At 42.8% G+C, this 19,124-nt stretch overlaps 1 protein-coding gene across 1 annotated transcript in view; it reads left to right on the top strand.

Annotated features, from left to right (window-relative positions):
• Nucleotides 1-19,124, top strand: part of Sh2d4b (SH2 domain containing 4B) — a 100,702-nt gene that overhangs the window by 72,029 nt on the left and 9,549 nt on the right. Inside the window, exon 7 of the mRNA XM_052190203.1 lies at nt 18,817-19,037. Within this exon, the coding sequence (XP_052046163.1) occupies nt 18,817-19,037 (221 nt within the window). The remainder of the gene's footprint in view (nt 1-18,816; nt 19,038-19,124) is intronic.

Here is a 19,124-nt window from a genome sequence, read left to right as displayed (position 1 = left end):
GTGTCATGTTGATACAGAGTTACGCTGTCTTGTAGGTTGCTTGGCATCTGGCAAAGGAATGCCGTTATGGGCATGTACTGGGCATGGCTTTAGCTCTGAGAAAGGAACAAGAAATGTTTAGCAGGAAAACGTGCTAATTGAGCAGAACTGTCTGCACCTTTACTCTAGTCTGCTGGAGCCCAAAGAGCGTGTGGACTCTGAATGCAGGCTGCAGGCAGCTCAGATGAAGTATTGATAGGACCTCTGAAGGTCACAAAGGTGATGGTGCTTCCAGTCTTCCTTGGTCTGTGCTCCTTTTGGCTCAATCCTTCACCAAACATCCTGGGACTCTTTTAAATGCAGTCAGATCCCATCACATCTCTGCTGTATTATCCCTTACCTCTCTTTATATATGCACAAAAGAAAAACAATAAAACCCCAAAACCGAAACCCCAGGTGACAAGGCCTAGGTGACAAGTAATTCCTGCATCAAACTTATGTCAATGATCTGTACCCCATTGCCCAGAGCGCTGGCCTTTCTTTTCTTGAATGAGCTGCCCTCCTTTCCAGCTCAGACCCTTTGTCCTTGGGATGATGTTGCCTGCCTTCGCGGTCTCTCCCCTGCTCTTTGCTTGGCCTACACGGTCTTACTTTTCATCTGCAATGCCTGCTCTTCTGAGAAGACTTTCCTGGATTTCCTTCCAAGGCTATTTTCTTTAAGCTCTGCCAATTTGTCTTCTATCATTCCTAAGTAGCTCCCCATGCCATGCTGTTTATCTTAATGTTCATTGTCTGTTCTCCTGTAGGAACGTAACTCTGCAGAGTGAAGTGCCTCTGTTACCCGGTGCCTGCACAGTAGGCACAGCAATTGGTAAAGGTGGGCCTTGGCTGTCAGATCCCAGGATTTCCAGACCCAAAGAGCAGTTTTTGGTACTTAGCACTGGGTCCTTGTAGCTGTATGATAACTCCACCCCAGAGCTTAGTAACAATCTCACAAGCCAGAGTTGTGCAAGAGAGAAAGAGATGACTTATTTTTTTAATTGGTGAAATGCCCAACAGATGCAGGACACATGCCTTAGGCACTTCTCTATTCACCTGTCACCTCTACCTCCCAGGAGGCTAGGCGTCAGGTTCAGAAACACAGCCAAGAGAAGCATCCCAATGTCTATTTCCATGAGTATTGTCAAGGTCTAGAAGACCACTGTAACATCCCCATTATATGGATCACAATATGTATGTAGGCTTTGTTGCACCTCGGAACACAGGCACCCAAAGACTCAGTGGCTACTACCAACTAAGGGTTATTTTATACTCTGCTCTCTTGTGTGTTGGCCTAGACATCTAGGCCTCATACTGAGCTTTTGTTTCTAATTGGAAAGTCTAATGGTTTCATGGCATAGGGAAAGGAAAGAGTGAGTCACACAGTAGTCTCAAAATGTCTAGATGTAATAGACACCTGCTATGATTACACAGATGTTACAGCCAGAGACAGTCTGGTGTCTGGTGTGCTTGGGAGTTTTGAGTGACAAGACTCTTATAACTACTTTCCACTTTTGGTGATCTTTCTTCTCTTAGGCCTCCATCTATCCAGAAGAACCTTGGGTTGGCTCTTCATGGCCTAGAGAAAGCACTCTTGGGAGACTGAGCCGAGTGTCTCTGGAGCTGGTGTCAGAGCCTCCCTCCATTCTGTAACGTTGTATGGTCGGAAGCCCTTGGTGGATCTGGTATTTGGACCACCACCTTTTTCCTCCTGTGTTTATTATTACCACCATGGGGGTAGTTTATGACGTCTCACGTGGCTGCAGAGTGCAGCTCAAATGCCCCCATGGAGGTGGGGTTTGGTGGCTGTGCTGGTTACTCAGAGGTGCTCCCCGTAGCCAGTGGGGGAGGCACAATGGAGGTGATCAAAGTTATCTTCTTTTTTCGTTTGGAAGGTCTTATAGGTATTTATTTTTATTGTTATTGTTGTGTACAGAGACTGGTCTGGTCTCTTTCACTGGGTAGACAGTCTTGGATAATATATTCAAGAAGGGTCACTTGGTCCACCTTAATGACACCTCTGTGCTCTTTGCATACAGAATGAACACTGCCTGTGCATGCTTAGCAGTGATTCTCATAGAGCTACTGGTCCCCCATGTTGACTTCAGATGCCCAGCTAGGGAAACGGAAATTTATCGTTAATTTTACTTTCTATTTCAGTGGAGAAAAGGGGTAAGTTTTATGTTGTCACAGAACAAACAGAACCTAGCTTTAAGTCTTAGAATTTATGTAATTGACTTCATATTTTCCTGACAGTTTCTACCATAAAGCGTGTAGAAAGGTTGTTCACACACAGAGCAGAACTATTTGGTGACCAAGTTTTCATCAATCTGTGACAGAGTGAAAGAAAAAGACTCATATATGGAGGATGGCCTGCTGCCTTTGCTGTTGAAGAAAAGACTATGCTATATTTATAGTCCAGGATTATATTCCTCTTCAGTTTCCGTGTTAAAATGCCCCCATTTTTTTCTGAATTGATGGTGATAGTTAACAGTGGTTACTTTAGTATATTGTACTTTTATGTAAAAACAAAACACAAGCAGCCCAGTTTTGGCTCTTAAGATGTGTGTGTGTGTGTGGGGGGGGGCATGGTACTCATGCCCAAGTGTAACTTTGTTCATTTCCAAAATGCTAAAGTAGAGAATACCTGGAGGGTCCCTAGTTTTTTCCAACATGGGGATTTCCTGATGGGTAGGTGGGACTGCTTCTAACCAATCCCTACAGAGAGCTTATTAGCCCACAGGTAGCCTGTAACAGTCTGTTAACCCCTTTGATGGAGCCCCTGCTTATGTCGTGGATATCCAGGGATCTCAGCTGGAGACATCCTACCTTATGTAGCTCTGGTCTGGGTGCACAGGATCCACTTCGATAGGCTTTTGTCCCAGTTACACTGTAGCTAGAAGAGAATGATGTGCAACATTTGAGTTTCCTGAAGTCTGTGCTGAGGACCAGCACACTGTCAGTTCTGCTTTGTGCAGCTGGCCACAGGTTATCAGAACTCCTCTCCCTCCTTCTACTCTTTCTCATACTCATTCTTTTCCTCATTCTTCTTCCCCGTAAGATACTGCAAAGTTATATATATATTAAAGGGTGTGGGCCCAGCAAGTTAAAAAGATTTTGAGAAGAGACTTTTTACCTCTTTCAGGAAATACAGTGTAAGAAATGAGTTCGGAGCACAGATGGGAAGACAAGTGGAATGGAGATTGTCTTCCCCCGGGACTAACCTTGGAAGTTAATCAGTTCTCTGTTTAAAAAAAAAAAAGCAGAAAAGAAATCCCTTTTCTTCTTTGCTCATTGCTATATCCCAAGAATTATGAGAGACTTGAAGTTCTTCCTGAGGAGTGCCGGCACATAAGCTTGGCTCTGGGAAAAAAGCTATTTTGGGACTTCAGCGTGTGTCTGACATTATTGAATGTTCTCTGTCGGAACATTGGCTCATTCAGAAAAAAATTTCTCTTCCTTATCTTTACTTCTAGAAGAGATTTAAAATGTGCTCCGTGGTTTATTGCCTTGGCAGTGACCCAGGATGGCCTTGCTGCTACCCTTGGGCTTGGCACAGAGAAGGGTTATGTGGTTGACGCTGGGTGTGGCATCGGCAAGTGAGTCTTGTTGAATTCTACTCACATACTGGGAGTGGATTCCAAGTGTGGACTCACCCTAATTTACATGAGGCTGACATGACCCTGGTGACATGCTACTGGTATGGCACTTACTGTAGCAAGCACTAAGCATGAAGCTGGCATTCCCCATCTTTGTAGAAAGTGCTGTCTCCAGGGAGCCTAGAAGTTAGGATGCCTTTCCTTCTGTTCCACTTCCATGTTGTTCTTCGTGTTTACTTGCACTATGTAGGTCGATATATAATGTCACACATCACTGTCAAGGGCTTCTTGAAGTGGGCGTGGACATCCCTTAACAGGTGAACATGAGACCCATAAAGCTAGAGGAACTGACCCAATCTTTCCTCACCAGAAAGTCTAAGAGTTTAAACATGACACAGGATTTTATATATTCCATATTGACTGTTTCATTCCTCCTTGAATTCTCTGCTATCAAGGGATAGAAAATAGGATAAAAAATATCCTCAGTGGGTTTATAATTGCTTATCAAGAATCACTTGTGGAGCTGGGCGGTGGTGGCGCACGCCTGTAATCCCAGCACTCTGGGAGGCAGAGGCAGGTGGATTTCTGAGTTCGAGGCCAGCCTGGTCTACAGAGTGAGTTCCAGGACAGCCAGGGCTATACAGAGAAACCCTGTCCCGGAAAAACCAAACTCAAAAAAAAAAAAAAAAAAAAAAAAGAATCACTTGTGGTACAACCTGCCTCTCATTTTCCCTGCTCCGTGACCTTGCAGAGTAGAGCTGATATGCATCCTCTAACCTAACCTGAGGAGCTGTCTGAGAATGTTAACTTTGTTCTTAGGGATTTCTTTCTGGACCTAGAATTTCTGAGACAGATGGAGAGAGTGAGCCCACAAGGTGCTTACTCTTAGCTTTCAAGATCAGTGGAGAAGAACCTTGAGTGAGCCTTTGTGAGGATATTTCTGTTCAGGAGTAGTTGCTGACATCTCAGGACCAGGAGCTTAAGCACTAAAAACTTATGTGAGGTGTCAACCAGCACCAGGCACAATAATAACACCTAGTCTTGTTCCGAGCGTTATAAGTATTAAATTTTACAAATAAATGCTGCTGCTTGTTAGATGCGATAATCAACGTAGTGGCATTGGAAGGTGAACGGTGGGACTTGAAGTATACACACCAGTGGCTTCATACCTCCAGAGCACACTGTAAATCAGTCTTCTCACTCGGGTAAGAAGGAATAGATGACATCATGTGACTCCACCCAAGGATCAAACATTTCTTTCGTTATGATTCTTTTAGTTAGGCTGTGAAGGGACGCGGTGACCATGGCAATTCTTTTTTTTTTTTAAGAGTTGTTATTTATTGTTACATCTAAGCACACTGTATCTATCTTCAGACACACCAGAAGAGGGCGTCAGATTTTATTACAGATGGTTGTGAGCCACCATGTGATTGCTGGGATTTGAACTCAGGACCTTTGGAAGAGCAGTCAGTGCTCTTAACCACTGAGCCATCTCTCCGGCCCTGACCATGGCAATTCTTAAAAAGGAAAACCTAATTGGGGCTGGCTTACACTATCAGAGGTTCAGTCCATTATCATCATGACAGGAAGCATGGCAGCATCCAGGCAGATATGGTGCTGGAGAAGGAGCTGCGAGTTCTACATCTTGTTCTGAAGGCAGCCTGAGAAGACTGACTCTTCCCCTCTGAGCATAGCTTGAGCATAGGAGATTTAAAGCCCACCCCAACAGTGACACACTTCCTACAACAAGGCCACACCTACTCCAATAAGGCTACACCTCCTAATAGTGCTACTTCCTGTAGGCCAAGCATTCAAACACACAAGTCTGTGGCGGGCATTCCTATTCAAAGCACCACAATGATCATTATTTTGAATTCATTTCTAAAGGCCATAGGTGTCACACAGGCCATTTGGAGGGCTGGTGCTCACGCCCAGTTAAAGAGCTCTCTGAGACCCTCTCCTGAACAGTACTTGAAAAGAAAAATCTTCCACCAGTTCTGGTCTCAAATGAAAAGCTTTCTTAAGGTGTAAAGAGTAGGTCACTTGGAGCCATTTTCTTTGTTTTTCTAGTGCTGAAGATGGAATCTGAGGCCTTGCAAATGCGAGGCACATATTCTTCCAGTGAGCTGTGAGCTCAGCTGCTTCTACCAGGTTTGCTTAAGGTATTCCCACCAAGAAATAAAAGAATTGTTTTCATTCTTTTCCTGAAAATGTACATTGGTTAGATGGGCCCAAAGGGAATTACCAAGAACACTATTATTTTTGCTTAAGGAAAGCAGATTGCACTGGTATCCCTAAGGTTCTGAATTTCCTTTAGTTGTCTGCAGTTCTATTGCTGGCTCTGCTCCCAAACCTGCATATGATATGGAGCTGTGTACCTGGGCACAGAAAGGCATCATTTAGCTCCATGGCTTCCATGGATAGGGGATGTGTGATTGTTCATTCTCAAGCATGCACTGGGCTCTATCTTTGCTGCTCTGTCTGGCCACACTTGTGGGAGTATGATGGATTTTTACATTTCAATAGGGGTTTGAGCATTTACTTTGTTAGGGCATTATATGGAATACACATTGGCTATCCGATATTTCATTTACTCATCACACAACTTCTCCAGCACTATGCCTGCCTGCATGCTGCCAGGCTTCCTAACAATGATAATGGACTAAACCTTCGAAACTGTAAGCCAGCTGCAATTAAAGATTTTCTTTATAACAGTTGCCATGGTCATGGTGTCTCTTCATAGCAATAAAACCCAAACTGAAAGTAGGTAATAATACTGACCATTTTGTGTGTGGAGTTCACAGTATGCTTGCCCTTCTTTAGGTTCCGTGTATGTTCACTTCATTTTTATCTTTCTGAAATCACCATGCACTGGCCATACTACTGTATAGATGAAGAAATGGAGGTCCAAAGGGTTATAGCTACTTGCCTCAAGCTACAGTGCTAGTAAATGAGCATGGAGGGTTTCACATTCTGTGATCTGGCTTTGGAATCTCAGGAGCTTTTCCCCGTGTAGTGTACTTCAGCCATGCCACCATCTCATTAGTGAAGAAGCTGCGACTCTGGTATTGCCTCAAGGAGCACAGTGATGGCGAACAGCCCTTGTAGGTCCTGCACATCGAGGTGATCATGCCTTTAGGGAGTACTCCATTGTCCTGGACTGTGGGGCTGCCTTAGTTGCCTGGGACTTGTCGCATATCTGAGGTTGCTGGCATTCCCCTTCTCCCCACCTCCTAGGGAACTCCTGAAGTGTGCTGTCTGAGTTTTATGCAGTCTGCAAAGGTCTTCGGTAATAAATACAGTAAAAAAGGAACTTACTAGTTTTGGGGGTTGTTGAGTTACCTGAACAGGGGCATTAGGAGGTCAGCTCCCTGTGTTAAGGCATTTAAGTAATTAAAAAAATAAGTATATGCAGTTGATAGAGAAGAATAATGGAGATATGGAAGAAATTGGTGAAGGGGGAGTCAGGGCTTGATTTAATCAAAACGCATCACCAGACAGTAAATTAAAAAATAGTAGGCTTATAACAGTAAGTCGTTACAAAGGTCAGAGACGGACGGCTTCTTTGGTCAGGGTTATTACAAAGTGTAGTAGTTGCTGCACAGTACAGTGCTGTGCTCCTCGTCTCCACTGTGTTAGTATTTATCATGGAAAGAGCCTGGAGAAGAGAAGTGGGTACAACAGCCCTCAGGAGGGAGCTGAACTGTACTCAGGAGACCCAGTCAGTTCTCAGAGAGAACTTTGTTGTTGAATGAAGCAAAACCGTCTCCCACCCCTCTTCCTGCCTTGTGATGTCATCTCTTCTGCATGAACAAATTTGATTTCTGCTCTTCTGCCATGCTATTTCCCAGCCAGAGGCATTCACCAGAAGTGTAGTTGATGAAACTGTTCAACCTTGGACTTTAGGTCTCTCAAACTCTGTGCCAAATAATTCCATCTTAGAGCAAAAAAGTAAACAAACAACTAGTTGATTACACATGATACACCTAAGTCAACATGGAACTTATTTTCAGGTGCAGGTGACAGACGAATGCGCAGCAACATAGACAAAAAAGGAAGTCAGCTCACATGACTGAAAAGCCATCTCCCCCCCCCCACCCCCACCCCACCAGGTTCAGTCTCAGACTTGACCTTATCTGAGGAGCGAGCATGTTTCAACCACTGACCCCTCTCCATTCACTGTTGCTTTCATTCTGAAGCAGCTGTCATTTAAGGTGCCATGTCTTCTTTCTCCCAAGTAAGTGGCTTGAATGGGCTGTTGTAAGACTGTCTAGAACAGGTGTTGACAGAGTCTACCCCTGTTAAAATTGCGCATACGGAAAACAAGGGAAGGTCCCACATCCTTTGGCAGAAGATGGTAGGCAGGACTGAGTAGGGGAGGCTCATCTCCATCTACAGAAGACAACAGCCTGGTCTCTGCTCTAATGAAGCAGTTGGGTAGGTTACAAGACTGACGGTACACAAGTCATCATGCTATAAATGAATAATCCAATTGAGGTAAGGCCTATGTATAATACATAGCCAGCTTCAGAAATAATTTTGCTAGGTGATAATCTGTCACTCTGTCATGTACAAATTGGATGTGTTTATCTCCAAAAAGACTGTACACTGGGTGGTGTGCTTAGAGGGTAGACAAACCTTGGGAGGCTATTGGGAGTGTGACCTTGAATGGGATTATAGGTGAGGTTTCATCATTTCTCTTTGGGTTCCTCTCCAAGAGATGAGCATGTTCCCCCATCCCCATGCCACCAGCACCTCTTCCAGAGACCCACAGTAAGTGGGCCTGCCTGACTGACCATAAGCAAATTTGTCTTTTTTTAAATTCTTTTATTTTTATTTTATTTTATTTTATTTTTATTTTCTATATTCTTTGTTTACATTCCAAATGACTTCCCCTTTCCTGGTTACCCCCTCCCCATAAGTCCCATAAGCCCTCTTCCTTCCACCCATTCCCCAATCACCCTCTCCCATTTCTCTGTCCTGGTAATTCCCTACAATGTTGCATCAAGCCTTTCCAGGACCAGGGCCCTCTCCTTCCTTCTTCTTGGGAATCATTTGATATGTTAATTGTGTCTTGAGTATTCAGAGCTTCTTAGCTAATTAATATCCACTTATCAGTGACTGCATTCCGTGTGTATTCTTTTGTGATTGGGTTACCTCACTTAGAATGATATTTTCCAGTTCCAACCATTTGCCTTAAGAATTTCATGAATTCATTGTTTTTAATTGCTGACCAGAGACCTACAATGGGTCTGCCTGGCCATAAGCAAACCTGTCTTTTTTTATGTTGACTGTCTAAGGTGCTTTTTCATGGAGATGCTGACCTGCACAAGTGGCCTTAGTGATTAGAACCTGGCACATCAGCTGTGAACAGACAGGGGCAATAATGCCTCTTGTACGTAAGTGTACCTGGATCCAGGAAGCCTGTCCACTAAACCCCTTGTCTCAGCAGTTAGCCACGGTTCAATTTCATTTGGAAGTATAAAAAAGTGAACGTATTTGAACACATTCATCACAATCTCGGTGGCTTTCAGATGCTTTGAGAAACCGTTGAGAATGAAGAGCTTAATAACTCCAGCCTTCTTAATGATATTGTCTGCAAAGTGTGGCAATAAGAAAGGAAAGTCACAAAAAAGAATGAGAAATAGCTAAGTGGTAATGGGGGAGTTGTCAGCCGGTGAGGCGAAGCCGCTGCAAAAGCTTTAAGAAATATGCGTGTCAGATAAATGGAGACCCATAAAAAGGGAACTGGGGCAGCCGGCCTGCCTGCACGCCTTTCTTTCTCAGAGTGAAGCACTGGCAGAGAAATAAAAAGAGCTCATTTGGTTACTTGGGTGGCTTTGGTGCCCGGTTAATGATTTCCAAGGATGGAATTGGGGTTGAGAAGGAGACGGAGCCCTGGGTCGGGTTTGAGGCTGTGTTAACCAGCAGATTTATGAGTCTATTAGAGCAATTGCAACTCTTGGGACTATGAAGTGCCCTCCTTTTGTTGAGGATATGTTTTGGTAGTGAACATGATGTTCCTGGAATTTGAGAGTATCGAGTGGGATTTTGGACAGGAGTTAGGGGTGTCAGGATGTGTCTGCATAAGGTTTGTACTTAAAATGTAGCAGCACAGGAAACTGGGTGCTGCTGGCCGTCCTCACTAGGTTGCTGACTGCGAATAACAGATGTTGGACAGTAAGGTCTTACTGGTGGGAGGGAGAGGTGATATGGCATGGTATTCTAACTCAGCACACATCCCTGCTCCTGCACTGTCCTTATGCAGTAGCCAGTTACCCTGGGCAACGCCAAGGAAGGGCCTGTCTCCCAATAGTGGCCCTATCACTTTCTGATGATGCTCAGTAGAGAGCATTGTGGTTATTGGGCTGCTATGAGCTCTGGACACCTGCAGGGAGATTCAGGTGTTCTCCTTCATTCCCATTAAGGGTCCAGGTAGGCATGGAGGCTGTTTGCTTTGGGGGATTACTATAGCTGTGACATCTGAAGTGTGGGAAGGAGGACAAGATCAGCTGGGTTGTGTCTGTCTCACGTATGGTAACAGCATATAACATGGTCATAGCCTCCATTAGCCTCTGGTGGTGTTCCATATAGTATGTCCTTTGTGTTCTCTGTCTGTGGATTCTGTATCCATGGATTTACCAACTGAGGATAGAATGATATACATACATACATACATACATACATATAATTAGATACTATGTGCCATCTAGAGATGACTTAAAGTATCCAATATGGAGTGTTTTCATAGGTTATATGCAAATTCGTTATATGGATGTATCCTGGAATCACCTTCCTTAGATACACACGAGTCACTGAACTTAATCTGGGAGATTAAGTGGTGAGTGGGAGGCAGTGATGAGTCAGTATTTGAAAAACTTCAAAACTAGGTACCATTTCTTCTTTGTAGATTCTAATTGCTGTCTCTTCTCCACGACACACCCTTGGGTATTGCTTCATCAAGGGTGGTTAGCCTTTCCTCTCAGTCTGTATCTAGAGCCCTGGTTCTGGCTCATCTAGAACTCAGCCAGCTGAGAAGCATCTACACACTTCTTGGTTGAGTCCACTTGGGAAGGGACAGGTTTTGCTAATCCACACCATGTTCACACAGTCCTCGTGTTTCCTGTATGGGAAGCTCTGGGGAGAATCAACTGATAGTCAGACTGTTCCTCTCTCCTGCCTCTGCCATTCATTTACTGTAAGACCTTGATAGCTAACTCAGTCTCTTTATTCCTCGTTCTTTACCCTGCAAAATGAGGGGTGTGGATAAAAGTAACTGCGTCAGAAGACCAGTGCAGAGCCTTAGCAAACTAATGCTAGCTACCTTTCAGAGCAGTGGTTGGCCCAATGCCAGCGTCTCATATATACCAGTTCAGGGACTGTACTTAATCTGTGCTTCTTATTGATAGCCCACATCCAGACACATTTCTAGACATGGGGATCGAGTGGAAGAAAACGAAAACCCAGAAAGTTGTTGTTCTATTAGGTCTTAGATTTGTGCAAATACGATAATTTTAATATAAACTACTACTGTTGAAACCATACATTTAATGTAGATCACATGATGTACTGTAGTAGTATGGTCTAAGTTTTTATTGCTCCTTCCTTCTCTCTCCCTCTCCCCTTACCCCTTCTCTCTCTCTCTCTCTCTCTCTCTCTCTCTCTCTCTCTCTCTCTCTCTCTCTGTGTGTGTGTGTGTGTTTTGTGACAGGGTATCATATAGCGCAGATTGACCTCATACTCTCTGAACATGACTTTGAACTTCTAATCCTCCTGCTTCTACATCCCAAGTGCTGGGATCTGTGGCTTATGCCATCAAATTCAGTTTATGTGGTGCTGAGGATGGGGTGTCCTCATCTGTGCATACCTGTCAAACACTCTGTCATTTGGGCTACATACTCATCCTTTGTTCAGACTTTTAAATTGTTCCTAGAACAGTGTAAATGGATGGAACTTGATTTTCTAACATGCTTCGTTTTATTTGTTTTTTGATTATTTAGTGTGTGTGTGTGTGTTTGTGCACTCGCTCAGGAAAGAGATCATTGAGTCCCCCTGGAACTGGAGTTTGAGACCATTGTAAACTAATGGGAATCCATCTTTGATCCTCTGTAGGAGCAGAAAGCACTCATGACTCTTGAGTCATCTCACTAACCCTTAACTTGAATGTTCTAATGAACAATCTTACTCTGGACTTTTATTTCCTTTTAATGATTAACAAGACTCACGTAATCTTTCCAATGACGGTTTTTTATAATGATGTTAGACAATCACATGGTATTCTGTAAATTGGCATACTTTTTATGTTTTAGTTGAAAGTAGTAATTAGCAGGAATGAGACGGCTAGTGTGTAAAGGTACTTGCCAAACCCACTGCCCTGAGTTAAATCCTCCAGCCTACGAGTTGGAAGAGAGAATCAACTGCAGTTTGTCTTCTGTCTTCCACATGTGTGCACCATGATGCTTTCCTGCACATACATGTAAAAAATGTTCTAATAAACAATCTTACTCTGGACTTTTATTTACTTTTAATGATTAACAAGACTCACATAGCCAGACGTGGTGGCACATGCCTGTAATCCCAGCACTTGAGAGGCAGAGACAGGCAGATTTCTGAGTTCAAGGCCAGCCTGGTCTACAGAGTAAGTTCCATAAATTTTTTGCATCAGAAAAAAGTAGTCATGTCCCTTTGGTATTCATATCTTTCAGTTTAGTTCTTTTATCTTCTGGTAAAAGTTCAATCATTTAATCTTACAGTCTACCTTCTTGATTTGATGGGTCTAACTTCAGTCCTTTTTCCAAGATAGAGTCTCAGTGCAAGACCACGTTAGTGCAAGAGCCTTGTTATCCTGTGGGTCTTGTCATCTGTATTCACTCTACCCACTCAGATGACCTGAAGCTGGTAGAATAACGGTCTTAGTTTTGGCATGACAGGCCTCATGGGCACGTCTCTGCCCTGATCAGACTGAATGACCTGGCCATTTTGGACAATGGATTTCATCATCTTCCATCAGTGACTTTTAGCTGAGGCCATTCACCTTCAGATGTAACTCTGAGGTCATCTTGCCTCTTGTCCTGATGGTGCCTTAGGAGGCTGGACCTTTGGGAAAACCCGAGCTGGAGAAAGGTGAGGTCATTTACCACTCCTTCCTTCCCTCAACCCCATAACTAACCATTATCAGAAGAAACAAGGCTGCCCCCATTTATTGGGTTCTTCAACTTTATGTTTGCTTTTCACTCGCATTCTTTCCTCTCCATCAAATAGCCATCCTGCACCAGGTTAGTTTAACACGGTCTGTTGAAAGAGTTCTTGTAAATTGATATTCACTTTCTTCTAGGGATCCACATATGCTTGACATCAGACCACACCCCCCTCCCGATTGATATCAAACTCCAATTTCTTAAGTCCATTTTTATAACTGTGTAGCATACGCATATCAGCCATCTATATCCCTGTGCATATGTTGTCTTAGATTACTTACAGTGCTCAGCAAGATATATGTGCTGTATACACAGGTGTTATGCTATATAGTTTAGAAAAATCATGAGAAGAAAAAAGTCTATCTGTATTTGTTACAGAGTAGATTCCTCTGATAGTGTCTTTTGATGTTGCAGAACCTGCAGCTATATAGAGGGCCAACTGTGCATATATGTGGGTGATATGTACATGTGACACCTACAGGGAAGAACTTCTGGTCACTCCCTTTTTTCTCATGGTAACATGATTTGACCTTGTTGCTTCTCTGTGACTAACTTTTTATGCAAAATTAATTCTCTTGAAGTTTTCCATGGGAAAGATTTCCAACTCCACAGAACGTTCTTTTCTGTATGTATATAGTGTTTACAGACATAGAGGCTGGCTTTCTGAGATGACTAGTGTCCTAGTCAGTGTTCTATTGCTGCCAAGAGACACCATGATTTCAAATCTAATAAAGGAAAATCTTTTAATTGGGGCTGGCTTACAGTTCAGAAATTTAGTCCATTGCTGTCATCGTGGGAAGCATGGTGGCATGCAGGCAGACATGGAGCTAGAGAGTAACTGAGAGTTCTACATCCGGATCCACCGGTGGCCGGAAACACTAGATTCAGCTTGAGCATTTGAGATGTCAAAGCCCACCCCCAGGGACACACTTCCTCCAACAAGGCCACACCTACTCCAATAAGCCACACCTAATAGTTCTACTCCCTGATGACCTAACATATCTTGCTGCCTTTTGATTCCATTCTTACTGAAGGTGGCCCTGGGTGATCTCACCGTAGCTTCTTGTAGTCACATTTAGTCCTCCAATTTCATTGAGTCAGCCTCTTGCTTTCTAATTCTTACAGAGCATCCTTAGATCCACCTGTCTGGTTCTGTTTTTGTCCTCCTCTATAGGCTTTTATGCCACGAAGGGCTTGTGCTAATATCTTGTTCCCATCATGTCTGTAATTGCAAGTTGTCATAGTCTGTTTGGGTGGCTGTAACAGCTATCTGAGACTGACTTATCTATAAGGATCTTACTTTTATTTATTTACCATTCTGAGAGCTAGAAGGTACAAGGTCAAGTAGCGGTGCCCACTGATGGCACTGAGGTCAAGAAGAAAATGTTGAGTGAACACAACAACAATCTTGAGGAGTCCTGTATGCTGTGTAAGTGCGGACCCCTCTCTTCCACCAGGTGGGACCCTGATCCCAAATGCTTTATTTATTATTTTCTTCCATTTGTTGCTTATCTGTTAATTTCTCAGCACTTCTCTCAGTTATGTGATGTAAAAGGAGTCTCAATGTGTTTACTTTTCAGTTAATCTTGTCTTTCCTACGTTGCTGAATTCTTTTCCTCATTCATTTTCTGCTGCTATTATCTTTTGAGTTCTACTATTCCCCTGTCCTGATTAGTTTTTGGCCAACTTGACACAAGCTAAAGTTATTTGGGAAGAAGAATCTCAATTAAGGAAATGGTTCCATCAGATTGGCCTGTAGGCAAATCTGTGAAATAAGGTCTGGCTCTCTGTGGGCATTGATGCCATTATTTAGGTGGTTCTTGGTGATCTAAGAAGGAAGGCTGGGAAAATCACAGGGACAAAGCCCTTGTTCAGTTTCAGCCTCCAATCCTCTCCTTGAGTTCTTTCGTACTCTGACTTCCCTCAGTAAAGTACTGCAACTGGAAACCAATAAAACCTTTCTTCTCAAATTGCTTTTGGTTACAGTGCTCACCAGAAAAATAGAAACCAAAATAGGACACCTCCTACCTTAAGATCTTTCTTGCCCCTCTGCAGGAATGGCTTATTTCTACTTTCTGGATTCTATAGATACTCCAAATTAAACACACATGTGTAAAGATTTGATGCTAGGACCCATACTTGAGTAGGAAAAACACACATTTGTCTTTCTGAGTCTGGGTTACTTCACTTATTTTCCAACCATCCATCTTCCTGCAAATTCCATCATTTCATTTTCCTTTACAGCTGAATAAAATTCCACTGTGTATAGTTACTGAATGTTCATTATCTATATACTTGATCTTAAAAACCCCTTGTCTGTTCTCATTGTGCTGTAATGCTAGTTTTGTTTGTTTGCTTGTTTTTAGACTGACCTACAGCATGTACTCACCACTCACCACTCACATTATTCTCACATTCTCTGCCCAGGGGATAGTTTCTTTCTTTTTTTTCCTGAAATATCCTTTATTAATCAATTCCCTCAAGTTACTTTTCTGAGGATGACTTTATTGTAGTCATCTCCTTCAAAGATTGTCTTATTAAATGTAGTTGTTTTGCTCTTGGCACACTGACTACATTAATCTAATTTCCTATGGCTTCTATTACTGTAACTGAGAAGTTACCCTGTTTGATCTTTATTAGAAATCTGCCAGTTTTTCCTGGTTGACAAAGGGAATATTAAGTATCTTTGTACAACATTAGACTATGTCTTTGATGATTCTCAACCACCCAGTTTTAAGTACTGCCTCTAGCTGCCCTCCCTTCTCTTCTTGCCTCCCTTCTGAGTTTAGAATATACATTTGTCACTGTTTCTGTTTTGTCCTCCATGTTTCTGAACCTCCTGAGATTCTGTGCCCTTCGTTAACATTACATTTATGTGAGTGACCCATGAGTAGACCTTGTTACTCTTTCAATGCATGTTTTCCTGTTAACACCTTACAATTATCCCCCTTATTGTTTACAATCTACCAAGCTACCAAGCCACACCTCTTTTTCCTCTCCAATGCCTCCATGCAGTCTACCCTAATCTCCCCTTTATTGTATTTTCTAGCATTTCTATCCTTTATGAGCTAACATGGTAAAGAACCCTGAACTTGGAGGTCTGAAGACCCAAGCCCAAGTCTGGACTCTACCCTCTACATTTCCATGTCCTTGGAAAATTGTGAACCTTTGTAGTCTCTGTTATAATCTGTTGATATTAAGATGTTACTGAAGACTAGACGAGATGGGTGTCATAGTGTGCCTAGCTAGTGAGTTTCTCATAGTCCTTAGTACAATCTTTGGCTGTCATGCCTCAAAATGGAACTGGTTATAAGCAATTCATGAGAGAACTGGATACCAATGCCATGACTTAGAAATACAGTAGCAATGTGTAGTTCCTAGTGTAGGAAACCCCTAATGTATGCACAGCCTTGGTTTAGAATCTATTTGTAACAGAATGCCCCCAAAAGAAGCAATACTTTAGGGGATAAAGTATTTCTTTGGCTCATAGTTCCAGGTTACAGTTCATCACTGTGGGGTAAATCAGGCCCATGACCTTGAAGCTGCTGGTCACATTACTTCTATAGTCCAGAGTAAAAGTTTACATGCTTCGTGTTCAGCTAGGTTTCCCAAACCAGAGAATGGTGCTACCCGTTTTTCTGTTGTGTCTTCCCATAATAAAGTCAAAACAGTCAAGACAGTTCTGTACTGATATGAATACAGGCCAGTCTGATCTAGATAGTCTCTTAAGATTTTACATTATGTCAAGTTGACAGTTAAAACTATCACTACTCTAGAGTCTGACCAATACAGATACGGATGCTCACAGCCAACCATTGGACTGAGCATAGGGACCCCAATGAAGAAGTTAGGGGAAGGACTGAAGGAGCTGAAGGGGTTTGCAACTCCATAGAAAGAACAACAATATCAGTCTGTCAGACTCCCCAGAGCTCCCAGAGAGTACACATGCAGGGACCCATGGCTCCAGCCTCATATGTAGCAGAGGGTAGCCTTTTCTGGCATCAATAGGAGGGGAGGCCCCTGGTCCTGTTGCTTGCTGCCCCAGCATAGGAGAATGCTAGGGAGGTGAGGCAGGAGTGGGTAGGTGGGTAAGGGAGCACCCTCATAGAAGCAGAGGGGATGGAGAGTGGGATAGGGAGTCTTTGGAGGGGAAACTGGGAAGGGGGATAACATTTGAATAGTACCCATTTGATGTTTAAAAATGTGGGGGTATAAATCAGACTCCACATATATATATAAAGTCAGTCTGAAATCTGAAAGCATGGTTCAGTATAGCAAGAGGTAGGACCAGGCAAAACATATCATTTTCTTTTTATCTTTTTTTAAATGTGTACTTGGTCTTTTGTCTGTGTCTGTTTTATTCTACTAGAGTAAATGTGTCCTTGATGTAAATGCAAAAACACTTATTAATCCATAAATGTAGACTTTAAAATATTCAATAATAAAGTAATTAACCTCTAAAAAGAGGAAAGTAAATAAATATAATAACCAATTAAAAAAAAAAAAGAAAAACTATCACAACTGATTTTTCTGTGTTTCTGAGACATCTTTCTCTGGTCCATCTCTGCATGGGACAATGTATTTTCTTTAGCTGTTCTGTTGCTGTGAGGCCTTCCTTTTCCTCCTCTATCTTCTGGACTATCCACTTATGTTGCCTGGTCGGGGAGAGCTAGCAAGCTTGGTTGCCATTTGTTCTTCGTGATGACGTGAGCAGTAGCCCTCAAGCATGTTGACTGTCTTTTAAAGCAGCATTTGGTAGTGTGGGTGCATTGTCCCCTGCCTCAGGCATAAGGAACTTACAGGGTGTATTCCCTGTCAAATAGTCCAGTAGGTGTGCAGAGGGGGATTTGCTACAATTCACTGCCCTTCTAAAACAGCAGAAGATGATAAGACTCAGCAAACCCATAACTATTAATAGGATCAAAACCAACTAACCAACCAACCAATCAACCAACGAAAAACATTTGGAACTTTTTATTGGACTTGAAAACTACTGTAGATCTGGGTTTAGTCATGTAAATATCAAAGGGCACTGGGGAACTTAAGATTTTTGGGAGAAGATCCCTTGGGGGAAGTGTTGAAGAATGAATATACTTTTTATGGTTCCCTCTGTCCTCCCCACCTCCCTGCTCTTCAGAGTTTGACTTACCAAATGCTTGCCTTCTCCCAATCATGTGGATGAAGGCAAGTTCATGAAGGCATTTCTAGGGTTGGCTGCCACTGCATATGCAATTCCAAAGATAGACCCGACTTCTATACTCTGGTGGTACCACATGGCATAGGCCAGAGTACCTTAGACGGTTCTAGTCCTTGTGTGAGATGGAGTCTTATTATTCTACCCACTAAGAAAACTTGTGCTCGGTATACATAGATACTCAGAGGAATCTTTGATCATATACAGGGACCACTTGGGCCTCAGAACAGCCATGAGGAAAGTTATAAACATACTCCATGCATTATGATTATGCATTATTTTAGAGTAAGCTTTGTTGCTGACAATTTTGTGTTTCAATGTCATCAGGTTGGATCCTCCTGCTGTAGGAGAAAACACCATTCAGGCTTCATCTACTGTACTAGGTCATTGCGGCGTGGTCCTCCATCATTCTGGCTAGTCATTAACTCTAGTCTTTAAGACTTTCTAGTATTTGTAATCAATAGATGCTATAATTCTAGTTCATTAGTAATTCCTTGCTTACCCAATTAATCCAAATTACTGTGGTTTAATTTGGATAAAAGCATGCTCCACTCTGGTTCTTGTAGAAATGCTGTCCCTAGCCTTATCGCTGGTTGTTCTGGGTCACTATACTTTTGCAGCAGCAGTCAGAGACCAGCTAATTCCCCAAAGCCCTTTTTCTCCTTCCCACACCCCAGAAAATATAGTTGGTCTGTGAAGTGAGCCAGAGAGAAAGGGGTAGTCGAAGATTTGACTGTGAAGTAGAAGAAGATGCAGAACTTACCAAAGCTTTTTAAAGTTTTCTTCTCATTTTCTTCTTTTGAATTAGGAATTATTAGCCGAGAGAATGCAGAAGACCTTCTGGAGAATATGACTGAGGGAGCATTTCTGGTCCGGGTCAGTGAGAAGATCTGGGGTTATACCCTGTCCTACCGCCTGCAGAGAGGCTTCAAACACTTCCTTGTGGATGCCTCTGGGGACTTCTACAGCTTTCTGGGAGTGGACCCTAATCGCCATGCCACCTTAACAGATCTCATTGATTTCCACAAGGTAACCCTCTTTGAAGGGTTAGTTGGGCATGGAATTGGCAGAAACTTTAGTTGAAGAAAGCCTAGAGCAAGTGCAGCAGGCAGAGGC

The sequence above is a fragment of the Apodemus sylvaticus genome, chromosome 8, assembly GCF_947179515.1.
Source record: "Apodemus sylvaticus chromosome 8, mApoSyl1.1, whole genome shotgun sequence".
Taxonomy (NCBI): Eukaryota; Metazoa; Chordata; class Mammalia; order Rodentia; family Muridae; genus Apodemus; species Apodemus sylvaticus.
This window is presented reverse-complemented; position numbering and strand designations above follow the sequence as displayed.